The 18,804-nt window shown below is 45.2% G+C and overlaps 2 protein-coding genes across 2 annotated transcripts in view; both read left to right on the top strand.

The window, feature by feature from the left end:
* LOC147271392 (uncharacterized) overlaps window positions 1-564 on the top strand; it is a 73,836-nt gene extending 73,272 nt beyond the window's left edge. The window contains exons 5-6 of the mRNA XM_086202766.1: window positions 54-329; window positions 529-564. Coding sequence (XP_086058892.1) covers window positions 54-329; window positions 529-564 — 312 coding nt within the window. The remainder of the gene's footprint in view (window positions 1-53; window positions 330-528) is intronic.
* A 232-nt stretch (window positions 565-796) lies between these two features.
* LOC147271391 (uncharacterized) lies at window positions 797-15,421 on the top strand. Its single transcript, XM_086202765.1, has 2 exons — window positions 797-807; window positions 14,665-15,421. The coding sequence occupies exons 1-2, from the start codon at window positions 797-799 to the stop codon at window positions 15,419-15,421; spliced, it is 768 nt and encodes a 255-aa protein (XP_086058891.1).
* The last annotated feature ends 3,383 nt before the right edge of the window (window positions 15,422-18,804 follow it).

The raw sequence follows: 18,804 nt of genomic DNA, 5'->3' as shown, positions 1-18,804 counted from the left end.
ACACTGGGGAGAAACCATTCCCCTGCTCAGTTTGTGGCAAAAGATTCTCAAAGGGAAATCTGAAAAGACATATGAGAATACACACTGGGGAGAAACCATTCCCCTGCCCATTTTGTGGCAAAGAATTCTCAGAAAATGAACATATGAAAATGCACATGAGAACGCATTCTGGGGAGAAACCATTCCCCTGCTCATTTTGCGGAACAAGATTCAAAGGAAAGCAACATCTGAAAACACACATGAGAACGCATACTGGGGAGAAACCATTCTCCTGCCCGTTTTGTGGCAAAGGATTCCGAGTTAACGGGAATCTGGAATCACACATGAGCGTACACACTGGGGAGAAACCGTTCCTCTGCTCAATATGTGGCAAGAGTTTCTCAAAATGGAATCGAAAAAGACACGTGAGAATGCATGCTGGAGAGAAACCATTCTCCTGCATGGTTTGTGGCAAAAAATTCTCAGTTAAGGAAAGTCTGAAATCCCACATGAGAATGCACAATGGGGAGTAATTGTTCCCCTCCCCAGTATGTGACTAGATTGTCAGATACAGTTGCCCAATAAATGTGAGTGTTCTGCTGTAAAGCAAGTGGTTTAAAGCTGGTGCAGTTCTACATTATGATGTAACAGATGGCATCACCCACATTGCAACAGACAAGTAAATACTGACTTGGTTACATGCAAAAACATGAAGATCCCTCACATTGTGTGAACACATTGTCACAAGTGTTCTAAAAAGAACATTTCATTAGTATTAGTTAATGGGGAAAAAGCAAGGCTACTGCAAACAAGCGGCATGGCTCAGGGGTAGAGGTCGAGCAACCAAAGGTTCGATCCCCGACCCCGGTGACCATGTCCAAGTGTCCTTGAGCAAGATACTGAACCCATAATTGCTCCTGATGAGTAGGTTGGCGCCTTGCATGGCAGCCTCCACCATCATTGTGTGTGTGAATGGGTGAATGAGACGACTGTGTTAAGATTGTTAGTTAGATAGTTGCTGATTGATGGATGCACTGTGTTAATAAATATATTTTTATTATAAGAGAGGAGTCGTAGTGTCTTTTGTGTACCAACTTGTGGTCACGTGTCTCAGCAATAGCAGTGCTCTGATCTCATCCTCCAACATCAGAGCTGTCCCTTGGTAGTTAATGTTACAGAATATTGACTGTTAGTAGATAAACTCTGTTAGAGACTGGTAACTGTTACAAGTTTGGTCGTTTTTTAGTTTCCCTGAACTCTTCAGGGTGGTGCCCCGTATAATTAATATTTAATATTAATTAGTTATTTATTAGAGCTGGTCAGAGACAAAGACAGATCATGAAGAAGGAGTGCTGTATTCTGCTAGCACATGCTAGTGACAGTCAGAGATCAGGAGTCTCAGCAGGGAAAGATTCATCTCTTATTTCAGAAGATAATTGGACGTTCACTGGTGGAATGTTTGAGGGTCAGAGGAGAAAAGAGGACAAGTGCACCTGTTGTGTGTGATGGGGCACCAGCATGGAGGAAGTTGTCATACATTTCCAGCTAAACAGCAAGAAACTTCAAGTAAAGAATTAAAATGATTTAATTCAGTGTTTAACTACCAGGCCTCTGTCATAAAACACCAGGAACAACTGACCACCTCACCATGACTTCACACTGATAACCAGGAGGTAACCTGGTAGTCAGAGCAGCGGTGCTCAGGTCTGTGGACTCAGAGGAGGGTTCTTCTTCTGGTCCTGGGTTTGAAGACATCAGCAGCCTTATTGGAGTCAACTGGGATGTTCCTCTCAATAGACAGCAGCATTAAATCAGAGAGCCTGTCTTCTCCATGGCTCCTCCTGAGCTGGTCCTGGATCAGCTTCAGTTTGGAGAGTCACCGGCAGTGCTGCATATACTGGGAGGAGCCTGTGGCTCTGGGTACACTGTGCCCATGTTGTTGACTTGAAGGCAGCTCAGCGTTACTGCACATTGTTGTTTTGGAGTGCTCAAGATGAGGAGAACACCTCAAGTTCAGGACATTTTCTTCCCAGAGTGATAAAAGCAGCCAACACCTCCAGCACAGAGTGGTTGGGAGAGACCTGCCACACCTCTCCAGAGACATGATGGCAGTGGTGGGATTTGAACCCACACCTCCTCAGAGACTGGAGCCTTAATCCAGCACCTTAGACCGCTCGGCCACACTACCTCACTGAGCCAGTCAGTGAGTTGGTCTGCTAAAGGCATGTTGAAGAGGAAGTAACAATGATAAAAAACGTATTCTGAAGGGGGACCCCTTCCATCCTGTGGTCACAGGAAGTGACGACAGCGCCACTAGAAGCAGGAAAGAAATGGTAAAAGGACTCAGTTTGTACAGAGCCTTTCTACCTCCTACCCCCCTTTGTTTGGTTGTTGTTGTTTAGTGACTGTGGATGAACACACAGGAGAAGTTGAGCATGAATCTGTGTTCCTGTTCACTTGAATACATGCAGGAGCAGCAGGTGGAAATACTACTGTTTATTTTTGTTCTGATTTCAGAACTGTTGACACAACGGTGTCAGATTAAAGCATCTCCACCTTCCAGATGCTGGTCTCCTTCTGGGGTCCTGACTGACCTCCATCTTGTGTTCTGGATCCACCTGAACCCAGCAGCTCCAGATCCCTTAACTCCTTACAGGGATAGAAAATGGCTGCTGGATGGAAGTCCCCCAACTGTGGCTGTTCTGAAACTCTTCTCCTCAGTCACTCCTGAGTTGACACTGAGATGGAAACTCTGAGTATCAGGTTCAGAACAGCTGATCTGAGTTGGTCCAATCAGCTGTGAGTGTGTTCACCTTGAGTGTCACACGTGCACAACCACGACAAAATGCCATCATCAATGGAGCCCCGACACCCTGAGTCACCATGACAACCACAAACAAAATAACGAGTTATTTCACTTCAATTCATTGAAACAAGACCTTCATATATTTATGATGACATCACCAATATGAGCCTTCCCAGTCTGTCAGGTGGTAGAATTCAGTCACCACCAATGACATCAGAGTCATAGTTCAGAGATCAAAGACAGACATTAAAGTCTCTCTGATAAAACAAAAATATAGTGTAGTACACTGGAAAAGAATAATGCAGTATATTAAATATGATGTTTCCATGGAGGGGCAGTTTGACATTTTTATTCTTGGATGCATTTATATTTTAGAATCAGAAAGGCAGTTACAATGACATCATCAAGAAAAAACCTGGTGTTACAAAGGTGAGGTGAACAATTTTAACAGTCAATCCAAATTTTAGGCCTGAAGTTAGAAAATAATATTAGCTAGCTAGCAACATTAGCTAGTTAACTTTAGCTAGCTGGTGATATTTAGCACCACCAACTAGTTAAACAAGGTCAACAGCTGTTATGATGATGGTCACATGATTTAACCTTCCTCCTGTGTGACTTGTTGGAGGTTCTAAATGCATCAAAGAAGCACATCAACTTGTTGACTGCATCAAGGCTTTCTGACTTTGTCAGGAACCTCTAGTTCAACAAAATAAAACAGAAAATGTTTTTCACTGAATTATAAAATCATAAGGATTGGTTTAGACCCAGTTATCAAAATAAGATGATAAAGCAACAATCAGAGCCAAACCTGAAGTCAGAAGTGCACTGTCAGCAACACTGCCAGCAGCTCCTCTCCCAGTCATGGGAGCTTCAGGGACTCTCATCAGCCTCGTTCTCCCATCGACCTGCACAACAACACAACAAACAAAGACGGCAGGTCCAGTGTGGTCCTGATAAGACCACTGGACTGCAGGGTCCCAGTATCACTGGTGACAGTGGTTTTACCAGCTGGGACCTTGGACAAGAACTTCTCAGAGGAAACTCATCATGGTGGCTCAGTGAAGAAAACTAGACCTGAGCTGCCTGCTGGAACCTAGCAGGTGAAGGACAGAGCTCCACCTCTTTAGAGACACCACCACTGTGGGCTCATGTTGACAAAAGAAGTGGGTCAGTTTTTGACACACACACACACACACACACACACACACACACACACACACACACACACACACACACACACACACACACATGCATGTTCTTACACACAGAGACTTTTCCTCTGTTTTTGTTTTTTACTGGTTTTGAACCAGTAACTGGTTTCTGTTGGTTTGGTTTGCTTGACTGGTTGTTGTTTGTTGACCTTCCAAATCCATATTTTGGGTTCTGGCTTGTTCTGCTTTTCATTTTGTGTTTGTATTAAAGTTCTGTTGATGAAAAAGAGACTTTTTTCTCTTTTTCTTGAAGTAAATATGAGGGTCTAAACTGACCCATAACACCATGGATGTTCCAATAGTTAATGATATTAAAATGAATACTAAATCAAACCAATCCATGTCAGAGATGTGTTCTAACACCCTCAGTAACGGTCAGGAAACACAACAACCTTTGGTTTATTTCTAGGATTTTCTTGAGGTTCTTTTTACCATTTTTTTTAACTGAAATTGAAGATTTAGTGACTAAAAAAAGGTCCAGAGGCCCACAACTAAATATTCAAACCAATATTTCCATGGATAAGGAAGCCTAACAAGGTCACCAAGAGATGGAAACAACTTGGAGGATAGAAAATTGTTTTAGTGTATTTGACAGCTGATTGAAGACGTGGGTCAAAACTTACCGTTACCATAGAGATGGGAACAGAAAGCTGACACAAGAGGAAGGTTCCAGCTCTGAAAAAGGAGTTTGATCAAAATCTTGAACTGCCAGTAGAAATATCCTTTTGTATGTTGACCTTTGTTGACAGAAGTCACTTTAGCTTGGCAGTGACAAGAATGGCTGCTAGCTTGACAAAGAACTGCACAAACCAGGTTCAAGCTGGACTTTGGACCCTGGTATCTGCAACGACTCCATCAACTCCTAATCTAGCAGCTCTGCTGGGTCCAACTATTTTACAGAACATTTGACAGACCTGTGGAGCAGTGAGGACACACATGAGTTGATCACATGATCCACTGAAGCACCATTTTACCTGCCACTGAGGTCACCAACATGAGCTGGAGTTGGGAATCTTGAACTGAACCTGGTATCACAGCGACACCTGCAGCTGAAAAATGGAACAGCAACACTGAACCCAAGTACAGGATTGCAGGGAGACTTTTTGAAGAACAAGGAGGGCGTGGCTTCAAGCTGGATTCTCAGAGACTATTTCCCAAACCTCTACATTGGCATCTACACTGTCATCCAGTCACGTGACTGAAGTCATCCAGTCACGTGACTGAAGTCATCCAGTCATGTGACTGAAGTCATCCATTCATGTCAGTGATGTCACTTGGCAGGACTGTCACTGCCGTCTCATTCTAGAAAAGAATCCAGACTCCACCTGTGGCTCCATGATAACTGATGGACCTCTGGTTGGAGGCTGGACGATGATGTTTGGACTGGAAGGAAAACTCCTTGTCCAAATTCCATTGTGTTCAAGTTTAAAGTCCCACAATAAGAAGTAGCTGAATCTGACAGGTGGAGGTTTGGAACTACAAGATGGTGATGTTTCCTTGACTTGATGCTCTGACTATCAGGGTAGATGACAGCTTCTTCTGCTGCTGCATCTGAGTGGCTAGGATTGGAGGTTTTACCCTCCAAGGTTGTTTGGTTCCAGGGGAAATTTTAGAATTCCAGTCCCCAACCTTGGCTGTTCTGAAACTCTTCTCCTGAATCACTCCTGAGCTGCAGCAAGAACAAATACCAGTGCCAACCAGATCAACTTAATGGCTGCTAACAGCCTCAGACACTTGATTTCCATCAATCTGGAGCCAAGAAGGCCCTCACCTGTGGTTCTCCTCCAGGAGGGTCCAGGTTCTGCCATTGGGGCTCCTGGTGCCACTGCCAGAGAGCCTCAGCTGCACACTGCAACATTTCAACAGGAGATTGACATTCCTTCAAATGTCCTGACATCTTATTCCAATGGTTCTGTTCCATATTTATATTTTAAAATCAATCACACAATGAAAGCTGCCTCAGCTGCTTTAAGAGAGAGAACAAGCTAAGAGATTTGAAACCAGTAAAATATGCTTTTCTGTGTGCAAACTAGTGAGGGGCATGGAAGGATATTTTACCACCAATACAGAACCCAGACTTTAGTCATGTGATGAGATGGAGACTCTGATTATGAAGTTAATGGACAAAATGTGACTTGAAAGAAAACACATTAAAAAATACTAACTAAACTTAATAAATAAATAAAGAAGCAGCACAAATAACGTTTTCTTCTGCACAAATTTACTGGAATTAGACTGCATTTTTGTTAATGAGTAGATGAAAGAGTGTCACATATATATTATATACATGTGATACATGAACATGGCTTTGGACAAAAGCTCAGTGAAACTGTAGGATTGTAGAATTATTTAAATGTGTCAAGTGGACTGTTTCAGGTTTCTAGAAGACGCTTCAGCTCTCATCCAAGAGGTGTCTTCAGTTTTCTTCACTGATGGGAGGATTTTTGCTCTAAGGGGGCGGGACCTTCTCCAGAGGTGATTGACACATGCAAGCTCTGGGTGTCAGAGTTGTTTTGGTCAGGATGTGAAAGGGAAGTTGAGTCAGCTGGTATCTGTGTCAGTTAAAAGCCTCACAGTAATTCCATAATCTAGGAGAAGAAAGTCTCCTACGACGGGATTCGAACCCACGCGTGAAGCGCACAATGGATCATTTAAGTCGTAAAACTTACGACTTAAATGGAAACTGTCTGGGGGGGGTGTAGCCTCCATCGGGGATGTGTTTGATGTCTGAATTCTGTCTTTGATGTCTGAATTCTGTTCATTGATCTCCTGCTTCAGTCTTTGATCTCTGACTGATCCTAAACTCATCAAAGGATCACATCACCTTCACAATCTGTAAAGAACCTGGGCGTCATTTTTGACTCTGAGCTGAATTTCATTCCACATGTCAAGAACATAACTAAGAGAGGTTTTTATCATCTTAAGAACAGAGCCAGAATCGCCCGTTCCTCTCAGGCCAACACGGAGGTGCTGATGCATGCTTTTATTTCCAGTCCTTCAGATTCTTGTAGTGCCCTGCTGCTCTCTGGTCTCCCCAAAACAACCATCTATAATCTACAATGACTCCAGAATTCTGCAGCACGTGTGCTGACGAGGACCAGAGGGCGGGAGCTCATTACACCAGTTTTAATGTCGCTGCATCGGCTCCCCGTGTGTTTCAGGATCGATTTTAAGGTTCTTTTAGTAGTTTTTAAGTGTCTTAATGGTCTTGGCCCACCTTATTTATCTGAACTGCTTTTGTCATATCAACCTTCGCGGACCCTGAGGTCCTCTGGCACCGGCCTTTTAGTCGTTCCAAGAGTCAGAACTAAAACCCACGGGGAGGCTGCATCCAGCCATTATGGCCCAAAGTTCTGGAACAGCCTGCCAGAGAACATCAGGACCGCAGAGACTGTTGATGTTTTCAAAAGGAGGCTCAAGACTCCCCTTTTTAGCTTAGCTTTTAACTGACTTAGTCTCTCTTAGCCTTTAATTTTATCACGATATCTTATTGTTACTTTTGTCTTTTAATTATTTTATTCTACTTTTTTATTAGCTCTTAAAACTTTTAGATTTTATATATATTTTATGTCATTCTGATATTTTAATATCATTGTAATTTCTGTTCTTTCCTATTCTACCTTCTTTTAGTCTTTTAGTTTTTAGTCTTTTAGTTTTTAGCTCCAGTGTGTCCTGGTGGGGGCCCTCCACACTGGGAGGTGTGTCTGGTCCGCCCACAGGGGCGTCGTCCTTGGGATCGTCCAGGCCCGGAGAGCTGGGGGGCTCTGCATTATATGTGGAGTGTACCCGTCTGTCCGGGTCGGGGGGGTCTGGGTGGCGGCGCTCCCTGTGGTTGTGGGCTGTGGCACCTCCTGGTGAGGATGGCCCCCCATAGGTGGTCTTTCCTCACTAGGATTTTCAGTGCCCTGCCATGTTCCTACTGACAGTCAGTGTGTGGTTGTGTGTGTGTGTGTGTGGGAGGGGGGGGTGGTGTGTGCATGTATGAGGTCATGTGGGTTGGGAAGGCCGGGTTCTTAACATGTATTTATTGTATTGTTTTATATTTTATTAAACGTTGCCTGTTTTCTCTCAGTTCTGTGAAGCACTTTGTGTTGCAGTCTCTGGATGAAAAGTGCTGTACAAATATAAATAAAGTAAACTAAAGCAGACGGACGACTCGAGAATGAGAGAGGAAAGAGTAAACAAAGCAGACTCTTTTGAGGTTTTCTCCTTGGTCCCTTCATTTTTTGAGAAGAGACTGGACTCAACTGCTGTCCATGATTCTGGATTTTGTTGATTGCGTTGTGAACGAGGATTTGGCCAGGTTTTGTAGGCGGGATCACTGGTGTGCAAACACACCTGACGCTGTGGAGAAAAGATGGCGAGCCACCCACACGAGAGAGAGAGTCGGAGTGGAAAATGGCGCTGCAAACCTCACCCACCCAGGTGACACTGACCCTGACGGTGGGATTGTGGTAGGACAGAACTGACAGGTTTCACAGAGACACCTTGAATTTCTTTTGGACTGATAATGGACTGAACGAAAAGACTGCTGATGAACGGGAGAGACTCTGATTATTGATTTGTGAGATTGAGTTGTAAATTGAAATACTTTGGCCCTGAGTTTTATTTTTATAACTTTGTTTTGTTCACATTTCCTGATTGTGTGCCAAATCGGTGTTACATGAGTGGGTTGTTGAAAGGGAGTTCAAGCTTGGATAGAGCCGGTGAAACAACCCAACAGGAAGAGGGAACGTAGAACTAAAACTCATCAATAGGCTGAACCAAGATCAAATGAGAACCTAGACTGAGGAAACTCAAATAGACACCGTGAAGTAAACAAACAATCATAGAAATCCAGCCACCAAATTAAACCTCAACTCAAATAAGTCGGGTTAACTTCAAATAAGACTCAAAAGAGGTCAATAACCTGATTCTCCTGAGGTTTGGTTTCTGTCTGTTGGTTGGAGGGAGACTCCTTTATTGAATGTGTGTGGATGTAAAGGGTTTGGAACCAATAGTTTTTGTTTTTCTGACATTTTCTGTCTATAAAGAAGTCGGCAGTTTTATTCACTGACTAGTCTGTGGTCTGTTATTCTTACATTAGAATCAACCACTCACATGAGCCTAAAATCTCTGGTCCTCCACCTGAAGTGAGACACATGGGAACTTTGACCCTCATCAACCATGCAGGGAGGAGTTCTCAGAGTTTGATTGTGCTGATGAATCATCAGAACTCTCCATCACGCCGTGACGAGGACATCTCAGTGTCAAATCTGTCATTTCCTGCTGCCAGTAGGTGGCGCTGTGGTCACTACTGACCTATAGATGTGTTCAGACTGGGATGTTGATCAAACCTGGAAGTTTCAAACAGATCTGACAGGTGGAGAGGATTCAGAAGAGTTGAAGCTTCATTTTAGTTGGAGCCTGAAAATGAGGTGAGACTGAGGGCTCCCAGGAGTTGCAGGTAAGTGCTGCCCCCTAGTGACTCAATGGAGAACAACATGTAATGACATGAACGTTCTCCATTTTTCCAGTTCTTGACTTCATTCATCCTCCAACTTCTTCAAGCTGGAAGAGAGTGAGATCATTTAAAGTAGAGAGTCAATAATCAGCATCTCATCACTCATTTGTTCTCTGGTGGTGACCTCACGACTCAGCAGTGTGACATCACACATTTCGCTGATGTCATCCTCAAGTGTGTCACTCAGTTCATGCAGCCTTCATTGTTTTATTTTATCATTTCCTTTCACTTTGATCTTCACAAAGACAAAGTGCGTCTGATGGAGGCACCACTGACAGAGTGTAATGTTTCCATGTTGCCATGACAACGTGAGGCCCCTCACCTCCTCTGTTCCTTCTGCCGGTCGGCGTCAGAAGAGCAAGATGGCTGCTTCTCCATCTGGGTGGATGAGCAGCTCCTCCCATCTCAGGCAGACGCTCCCTGGCTGCATGTCAGCAGCTCCTCAAAGCTCCTTCTGGTTTCTTTGCTCTCCTGATGCTGCGCTGGTGGATTTGTCCACCTCTCATTCTCCAGGGTTCTCAGCCTCATGTTCTCTCCCTCCTGTTCCAGCTCCTCCAAGTTTCCAGTGGAAGTTTGGCTTTTGTTTGCTACTTTGTCTTTTCTCCTCTGTTGGTGCTTTGAATTCCTTTGTTGTTCTTTGTCTTTTCATCATTCAAGCCTCCTTTTGTTGAACGCTCCTCTCCCCCGTCTGTATTTGGGTCCTGTTCTCCTCCACTTCGGCCAAGAAGGCGGCCCAACAAGAGTCACCAGTGATGTCACAGCTCCTGGGTGCCCCGCCCCTTCATCTCGTGCAGGTCGTGTGATGTCACTGAATCCCACTCAGACCAAACCAGTCAGAGATCAGTGTGTTTGTGTCAGTGATGTCATCGCTGCTGACATCACAGCCCTCCATCCAGACACGCCAGACTGAGGTGGAGGAGGTGATGTTGGGGTTTTCAAGGTCTTCGTCATGAGTGGGAGGGGCTGAGCTGGTGAATGATCAGCTGACCAGGTCTGGGCTCAGTTCAGATGTTGAGCCACTGCTGACTGCCATTTGCCTGAGGAAGACCCAACGTTCCCCTCAAGAAATGGAGGGCAGTTTTTAGTGCAGCGTTCATTCTGGTTGGAGTTTTCCTTTCCTTTGCCCTGCACCTCTCTGGTGGGGAGGTGCTCCCTGTTGACAAGGACTCAGTGGAGAAGACTGGACCAGGACCTTCACTGGTTCAAGGAGCACCGAGGCAAAGGGAGGCCCAGACCAGCAGCCAGGGTGACCAGTTTGAAAAGCTGCTCCTCTTCCATGCTGACTTGTTGGTGTCTCCTCTTTTATTCCTGAGTGATTTTAATCTCAGCTCTCTGAACCTGAATGGAGCAGAACCAGGAAATCATTGCAGGAAATCATGGAGGAGAAATGAATGAATGAGACTTCCAGTCAAACTGAGACAAACGTCCAGGTTTGGTCATCAAAGATATCTGACATTCATCAGTAGACTGACAAAGACGCTCATTATTATTGCAGCAGATTAAACTAGAGAATAAAGAGGGTCTCACTTTGGAAAAAAATATTGCAGTATATTTTTGTTTTATCAGAGAGGCTTTAATGTCTGTCTTTGATGTCTAAACTCTGACTCTGATGTCATTGGTGGTGACTGAATTCTACCCCCTGACAGACTGAAGGCTCATATTGGCGATGCAGGTAGGTGCTGCCCCCTAGTGACCCAATGGAGAACGACATGTAATGACATGAAGATTCTACATTTTTCCACTTGTGAGATAAAAATACCTCACAGCAAGAAGGTTCCAGGTTCCAGTCCCGGCTGGAGCACAGGATCTTTCTGTGTGGAGTCTCCATGTTCTCCTGTTCCTGCGTGGGTTCTCTCTGGTTCTCCAGCTTCCTCCCACAGTCCAAAGACATCAAGAGGGGACGAGGCTGATTGATACTCTAAATTGACTGTAGGTGTGACTGTGAGAGTGAATGGTTGTCTGTCTCTATGTGTTGGTCCTGTGATGGACTGGTGACCTGTCCAGGGTGAACCCCGCCTCTCGCCTGTAGAATCTGGGATAGGCTCCAGCCCCATGACCCTTAACAGGAATAAGAGGAAGACAATGGATGGATGGATGTTGGAAACTACTGCAATACAGTATATAAATATTTTAGTTCCATACATGGGAACCTGGTTCTTCTGCTCTTTAACATCCTCCAATAGGAATGGACCGTCTATGACAAAGTATCAATAAATCTATCAAGGAGGAAGAAGAATTCTGATCAAAGAACTGAAGTCAATCTGGAGATCAGTTGATCTCTGGAAGGAGGAGGAGGAGGCATCCCGTGCTTTTATCTCTCTGTTCATGTTTCCTGCTGAGTGAGTGTGTGTGTGTGTGTGTGTGTGTGTGTGTGTGTGTGTGTGTGTGTGTGTGTGTGTGTGTGTGTGTGTCCCAGCTGCAGCAGTCAGTTCAGGTTCCTTCAGTGTGACTGAGGGAGGTTTCTGTCCGATGGTTTCTCCCAGTGTGAACACAGCCTGACTGCTGATGCTGTGCCGACTCTAACAGTGGTTCAGTTTTTCTCAGTGGCTTTGTTGCTGCTCTCAGATCAGAATGAAAGTTCTCTCAACTCTGAGTTCAGCCTCCACAACATGGAGTCACTTGTTTCTCCTTCCTTTGATCAAATAGCGAACGCTTTTGGACGAGGAGGGAGGAAACCACGGCGTTTCACTGCTTTACATTTAGAATCTCACGCCAAGCCGGAGAAGCAGGGCCTGAATCAGTCACGTGGTCACTGCCGGCTGAAGAGGCTTCGGACGTCACCGTATACGTCATCAATACGCGCTTCACAAAACGAGAAGAAGAAGCGGGAAGCTTTGAACACAACAAGGAAAGAAGGAGAAGTCCGTGAACCCCCGGCCTCGGTCTTTGTCTCCTGAAGGCTGAGTGGCGCCGGTAGAACCTCAACATGTGCGCCGCGCAGCTGCTGCGGGTGTCGGTCCAGGAGCGGATCCTCGCCGCCGCTGAAGACTTCCTGCTGCAGCTGGGAGAAGGAGACTCAGCGGCTGGAGTACCGGTGCTGAGAGCGCTGCTCACCGAGCGGCTGGCGGCGGCCGCGGAGCAGATCATGGCTCTGCTGGAGGAAACCGTGGCGGAGTACGAGCGGGAGAACCGCCGGCAGAGGTTGCTGCTCGATGCCGTGGTGAAGCCCCGAGTCAGGCTGGACAGAGCAGGTGAGTCCCCGCAGGGACCTGCTGCATTGTTCCCAACATAAAGGGAGGTTTTAGTAGCTCAGAAACAAAGTCCAGGAATTCTAGCTGGAGCTTCATCAGACCAAGTGGTCCAGACCAGCTGGAAAAACCCCTGAGACAAAGTCAAAGAGCAGGCAGCACAATGTTGGTGGGACTCAGGCAGCACACACACACACACACACACACACACACACGTGTCAGCAGTCTCTCTGTCTCCTGCAGCAAGTCACATGATATCCAAATGAGTCCCGTCAGAATTCTCTAAAGTTACAGCAGCTTCAGTGGACAAACTACAAAGGTAGAACTCCTGCAGACACCAGTGAAGCTCTGTTGATCATTTTAATGCAGTTTCAGTCCAGATCCAACTTTGCTCAGCTCCAACCCAGACTGTCACTATCAGGATTGTTGTGTCAGAAAGAGGTGGAGGAGAGGAATCAGTGATGGAGACTCAGGGATCGATGGAGAACCTCTTGATTCACAGCAGCCCTGCTAACAACACAGTCAGAGATGTCTTCCAACGAGACAGAACACAGCTTTATACTGAAGACAGGCTGTGTGTGTGTGTGTGTGTGTGTGTGGGTGTGTGTGTGTGTGTGTGTGTGTGTGTGTGTGTGTGTTTGGCTTGATGATCTACCAGGAAGGGATGGTCATTCCCAGATTGTTCTTATCTTGGATCCTGGCTGACTTGGCTGTTTGGGTGTGCAGGGACGTGCTGGGCCCCTAATTCAGTCCAGGAAGTTCAACTCCTGAGGCCCTCAGCCGCGCGCCAGCGAGAGCATTTTAGGAGACTTGAGGTGTGAGTCACTGTCAGTGGTCAATGTTAAGAACACTCCCATTGACAGGCATCAAAAGCATGTTACCATTGAACTGAACCAAGACAAGATCAAGCTGAGGGGACATTCACACTGTGTTGCTAACTCCTGCTAACTGAGTCGTGTGTGACAGGCTGGCCCAGCATGCTGTGCATGTTGGTGTCCTTGTGTCGTTCTTCTGGAGGCTGCTACGGTGCTACCTTGTTAAAAGATGATCCTGTAGACTGGAAATTATATCAGCCCATTAAAAACAACCTTTTTTTCTCCACTGCCCGGTTGGCCTGGGCTGGACCGGCCATTAGGGAATCATTCCACTTCTCCCAGTGGCCAGCACCTCCCTGGCTGTGAGTGTAGGTGGACTGACATGTTTAGCATCGGTACAGGTTCCCTCTGGTTCTAGGGACTGAACTCTCATTCTCCTACAGGGTCTCATTCTAGAAATGAACATTCTGACTAGCAGATGTGATCATGAATGGACCAAAACCATTCAGCAGAGGGGACCTATGACCTTTGACCTGGGTGACACAACGTTGATCCAAGCATCTGAAGCCAGTGTTTCTGTTCCCAGTTTGCTGACTGGTCGTCAGTAGCAGGACGTCTCTTTTCATTGAGTTGAGTTCTGTTTCTGTCTGTTGCTCCGCTGTTTCAGAGTCAAATGAAGAGATTTCTGATGTTGCGGTTTGTGTCCTGCAGATGTGGAGCAGCTGCTGGTGATTAAAGAAGAGGTTCCCCCTGAGCTGCAGGACCCAGAGCCCCCCCACATTAAAGAGGAGTGGGAGGAGCTCAGGATCAGTGAGGAGGGAGGGCAGCTTCAAGGGCAGGAGGAGGCTGATATCACCACGTTCCCCTTCACTCTGGTCCCTGTGAAGAGTGAAGGGGACGAAGAGAAACCTCAGTTCCCACAGCTTCACCAGAGTCTAACTGAGGAGAACTTGAAAGAAGAGTCTCTGAGCAGCAGCCCAGTTCATCCTCTGAAAACAGAAGCTGATGGAGAAGAGAGTGGAGAACCAGAACCAGAACCAGCCAGCAAGGTAGATCCAGATGCACTTGTACAACCCCAGACTGAAGACCAGATGTCAGACTCTTCTGAAGCTGAGCCTGAAGTCAGTGAGGATGAGTGTCCCTTTAGGTGCTCAACATGCAGTAAAGGTTTTCGAAACAGAAGGCGTTTGGATGTACACATGAGAACACACACTGGGGAGAAACTGTTCCCATGCTCAGTTTGTGGAGGAAGGTTTTCAGAAGAGGGATATCTGAAAAGACACAGGAGAACATACACAGGGGAGAAACCATTCCCCTGCTCAGTTTGTGGCACAAGATTTTCAGAAAAGGGGCATCTGAAAAGACACATGAGAACGCACACTGGGGAGAAACCATTCCCATGCTCAGTTTGTGGCACAAGATTCTCAGTTAAGGAACATCTAGAATCACACATGAGAATGCACACAGGGGAAAAAACATATCCCTGCTCAGTTTGTGGCACAAGATTTTCAGAAAGGGGGCATCTGAAAAGACACATGAGAACACACACTGGGGAGAAACCATATCCCTGTTCAGTTTGTGGCAAAAGATTCTCAGTTAAGGGAGATCTGAAAACACACATGAGAACACACACTGGGGAGAAACCATTTCCCTGCTCAGTTTGTGGCGGAAGGTTTTCAGAAAAGGGATATCTGAATAGACACATGAGAACACACACTGGGGAGAAACCATTTCCCTGCTCTATTTGTGGCATAAGATTTTCAGAAAAGGGGCATCTGAAAAGACACATGAGAACTCACACTGGGGAGAAACCATATCCCTGCTCACTTTGTGGCAAAAGATTCTCAGTTCAGGGAGATCTGAAAACACATGAGAACTCATACTGGGGAGAAACCATTTCCCTGCTCAGTTTGTGGTAAAAGATTCTCAGAAAAGGGACATCCGAAAAGACACATGAGAACGCACACTGGGAAGAAACCACCTTTGCAAGACGTGGCTTTGAAGCGTGACAAGAGTGGGAGACGCAGGTTGACGGCCAAAAATTGAATTTATTTCATGAAAAAACACAACGATGAACCAAAATTGAACTCAGACAACAATGTGATGTGATCGTCAGTACAGTTGGTGGTGTGGGTTCATGTGTGCATGTGTGTAAGGGAGGTGGAAAGAAGAGATGTTGTCTGCTGAAAATCAAAGTGACAATGGATGAGGAGGAAGAGAGGCTCCTGGCCAGCAAGGCGGGTTCTGTATGTAGAGAGCACCGGGCCCAGGAGCTTCAACTAGGAGGAACGAACAGCCCCCCACCCTCCAGATACCTGCTGCAACACAAGGAACAGCATGAAAGGCACCAGCCACGGGACCTTTATACCCCCCCCCCCACACACACACACACACACACACCCTCAAGAAAGGGGTCCAGAAGCAAGTCACGGCACCAAAGTACCTGAAATGCATTTTTTTTAAAAGCCGAAATGATAATGAACCAAACCCCCTCAAACCATGTACATCACCCATTGTTCTGTACAGATGAGGTAAACCTATCAGGAGGTGAACCAGTGGCTGCTCTGGTGGTCCAGCATCTCTTGTCCCAAGGTACCGCATTGACCAGTGCACCCAGAAAGCAATGATGTAGGAGGCTAGGAAAAGACAAGAGGAGAACCAGAGACAGGAAAACAGTTCACTATCAATTTCCACACTGAAGGAACTCTGGACAACGCGTCCACCACCACTTTGTTGGTCCCCTTCACACAGGAACTATCCAGTGTGACTGCAGGAACAGAGACAAAGAGAGGAGAAAACTCAGCAGGACAGAGACAGGATGAAGCTGAAATCATGGAGCCACCATTGGACAGGAGGGTGTGAGGTCTGATCTGATTTCTCTGAGGTCACCATCAAAGATCCACTTGGCACCAATTACTGATCTTTATATTGATGTATTGATCCTGATCAAACACTGAATTGTCTTTGAGATGTGTGAAAATAAATGAGTGGGCGGAGTCTCTGATATCATTGATGTCATCCAGCTGATGGAGAAATATGTGACATCAGCTGGAGCCTCCGGTGAAGTACCTTTAGTAGTAGTACACATGCAGTATACGCTCAGTACCGGCTCCTACACAGACACAGCGAGTGCTGCTTTAACAAATACATGGTTCCTATGTGAGGGATTGCTTGGATTTCCGGTGTATCAGGACCAGGACTGAAGTTGGTCCCTGACCGTCCTGGAGGGGCGGCTGTAACACAGGATGAGTTTTCACAGTGAAGGTCTTCTTCTTCTACAGCTGAATTAAAGTGTAAACAGCAGTCTACACACCTTTAAATGTCCTTATAAACTTGTCTTTTCATAAACTTTCTGTTCTCTTTTAAAGTCGTCAGTGCTTTTGTTTCCATGTAGAGGCTCTACTTGATCACCACCCTTGTGTTTGACTGTTTGGAGTGGATGTTGTCTACAGACATCTTTCTACTTTAAATAGATGAAAGAGTTGTTTTTCCATCTCATGTTGTTCCTGCAATGATTGAAGGCAACAAACAACAACACATTATTTGCCATTTTTCATGTTATTTTGAACTTTTCAATTTTTATCTCAGTTATGGATAAAAATCCTTCTTCTTCCTCTTCTGTGTTTTACGGCAGTGGTTCTCTGAGTTTGAAACTCCACATTAGAACTGCAGCAATCAATCAGTCAATCAATCAATCAATCAATCAATGGATTTGGATGGACTTTGCATTTGTTTTGTCTTCTCTTTTTTTCGTTGTACTTGTGGTCATCATTGTCTCCAATCAGAAAATCTGAGGCTGGGACGTCTTGATGACGCTTGAAGAAAGGAAGCAGGTCTCAGAGGAGTGTGGACAGTGCAGTCCTCAGCTTTCTAGTTCCTGGTCTCCAGCCCTTCTCTCTTGTTGAGCAGCCAGCGTCTCAGAGCCTTGTCCAAGACCTGCAGCCAAACTGCACCGTCTGCACCACATTCACCTTTAAAAACTGAGTGGATGTCATCAGGGAGGGAAAATGCTGGAGTTCCTTGTCCTTTGCTTGGATTTGTTTGCTTTTTTATTGAGTTTGACTCGCTGGAAGAAGACTTGTTGATCCAGGAATGAAGCTGGATTCTTCTGTGCAGAGCATTCATTGAGTTGAAGTGTGGCTGTACATTCAATGATCAGTGTTATGGTTTCCTTTCCTGTGTTAAGTTGTTGCTCACACACACACACACACACACACACACACTGCTGTGTCTGAACACTGAAGCTGAGGAGAGAGACTAATGTGCACCATCTTTTGGGGTTTCTATCTCTTTCCACACACAAATGCAGGCTGGCTCCTGAGTGGTTGACAGCTTTTATGAAGGCGTGCGCTTTGTTGCCATGGAGACCAGAGCTTCAACAGGGGGATGAGTTCTTGAAAGCAGAGTTGGAGTTTGTTTGTGGACTGAACAGTAAACTCCTTTCTTTTGTGGGACGTTTGAATAAAACATTGAAATGAAAATCACTCTCCTTATCGTTTTTGATGCTGCAGTTTTTATGTTTCTGTAGACGTTTGGATTCAAGGATTCAAGGATTCAAGGATCTTGATTGTCAAACCACTCACATTTCCATGTTGGTGGTACGAAAATTGAACTCTGGTCCTGGGGTAGCAAGAGATAGCATAATAAAGAGTGGAGAACAGAAATAAGGATTTACAGACAGAAAAGATATTTACAGAAGGATTTTTATATATATATATATATCCATCCATCCATTGTATATATATATATATATATATATATATATATGTGTGTGTTATATGATGATTCAATATATGTTGAATTATATATATATATATAAAATTATATATATATAATTCAACACAGTTCAAGTGTTTCTAATGAAGCTGAATGTTCTCCTCTACTTTCCTCAGTTGGGTTTCTTTCATGTCCTCCTGAGATCAAAGAGAGAATTCTAGGTACAAATAAATACACTATCAAAGCCCCCTGATGACATCATCATCAATTCTGACTTTGATCTGGAGGCTCTTGCTTCAAATAAAATCCGTTGTTCCAGGCAAAAATCTGCATACAAACACAAAAACAAACACACACACATACACACACACAAACACACACGCGCACACATACACACACACAAACACACACACACACACACACACTCCCATTCACACTCACATTCATACCTACGGTCAATTTAGAGAATCCAATCAGCCTAGTCCAATCCAAGACTCCCAGTCACTAACCCATACTGTCATCACTTAAACACCACTGGAGTATTGACAGAGATTCCACATGTTGGTCAACCAGAGAAGCTCCAACT

This window comes from Aulostomus chinensis, chromosome 1, assembly GCF_037954235.1.
Source record: "Aulostomus chinensis isolate RoL2024-O1b breed Wild chromosome 1, RoL_Achi_v1.0, whole genome shotgun sequence".
Classification (NCBI taxonomy): domain Eukaryota; kingdom Metazoa; phylum Chordata; class Actinopteri; order Syngnathiformes; family Aulostomidae; genus Aulostomus; species Aulostomus chinensis.
This window is presented reverse-complemented; position numbering and strand designations above follow the sequence as displayed.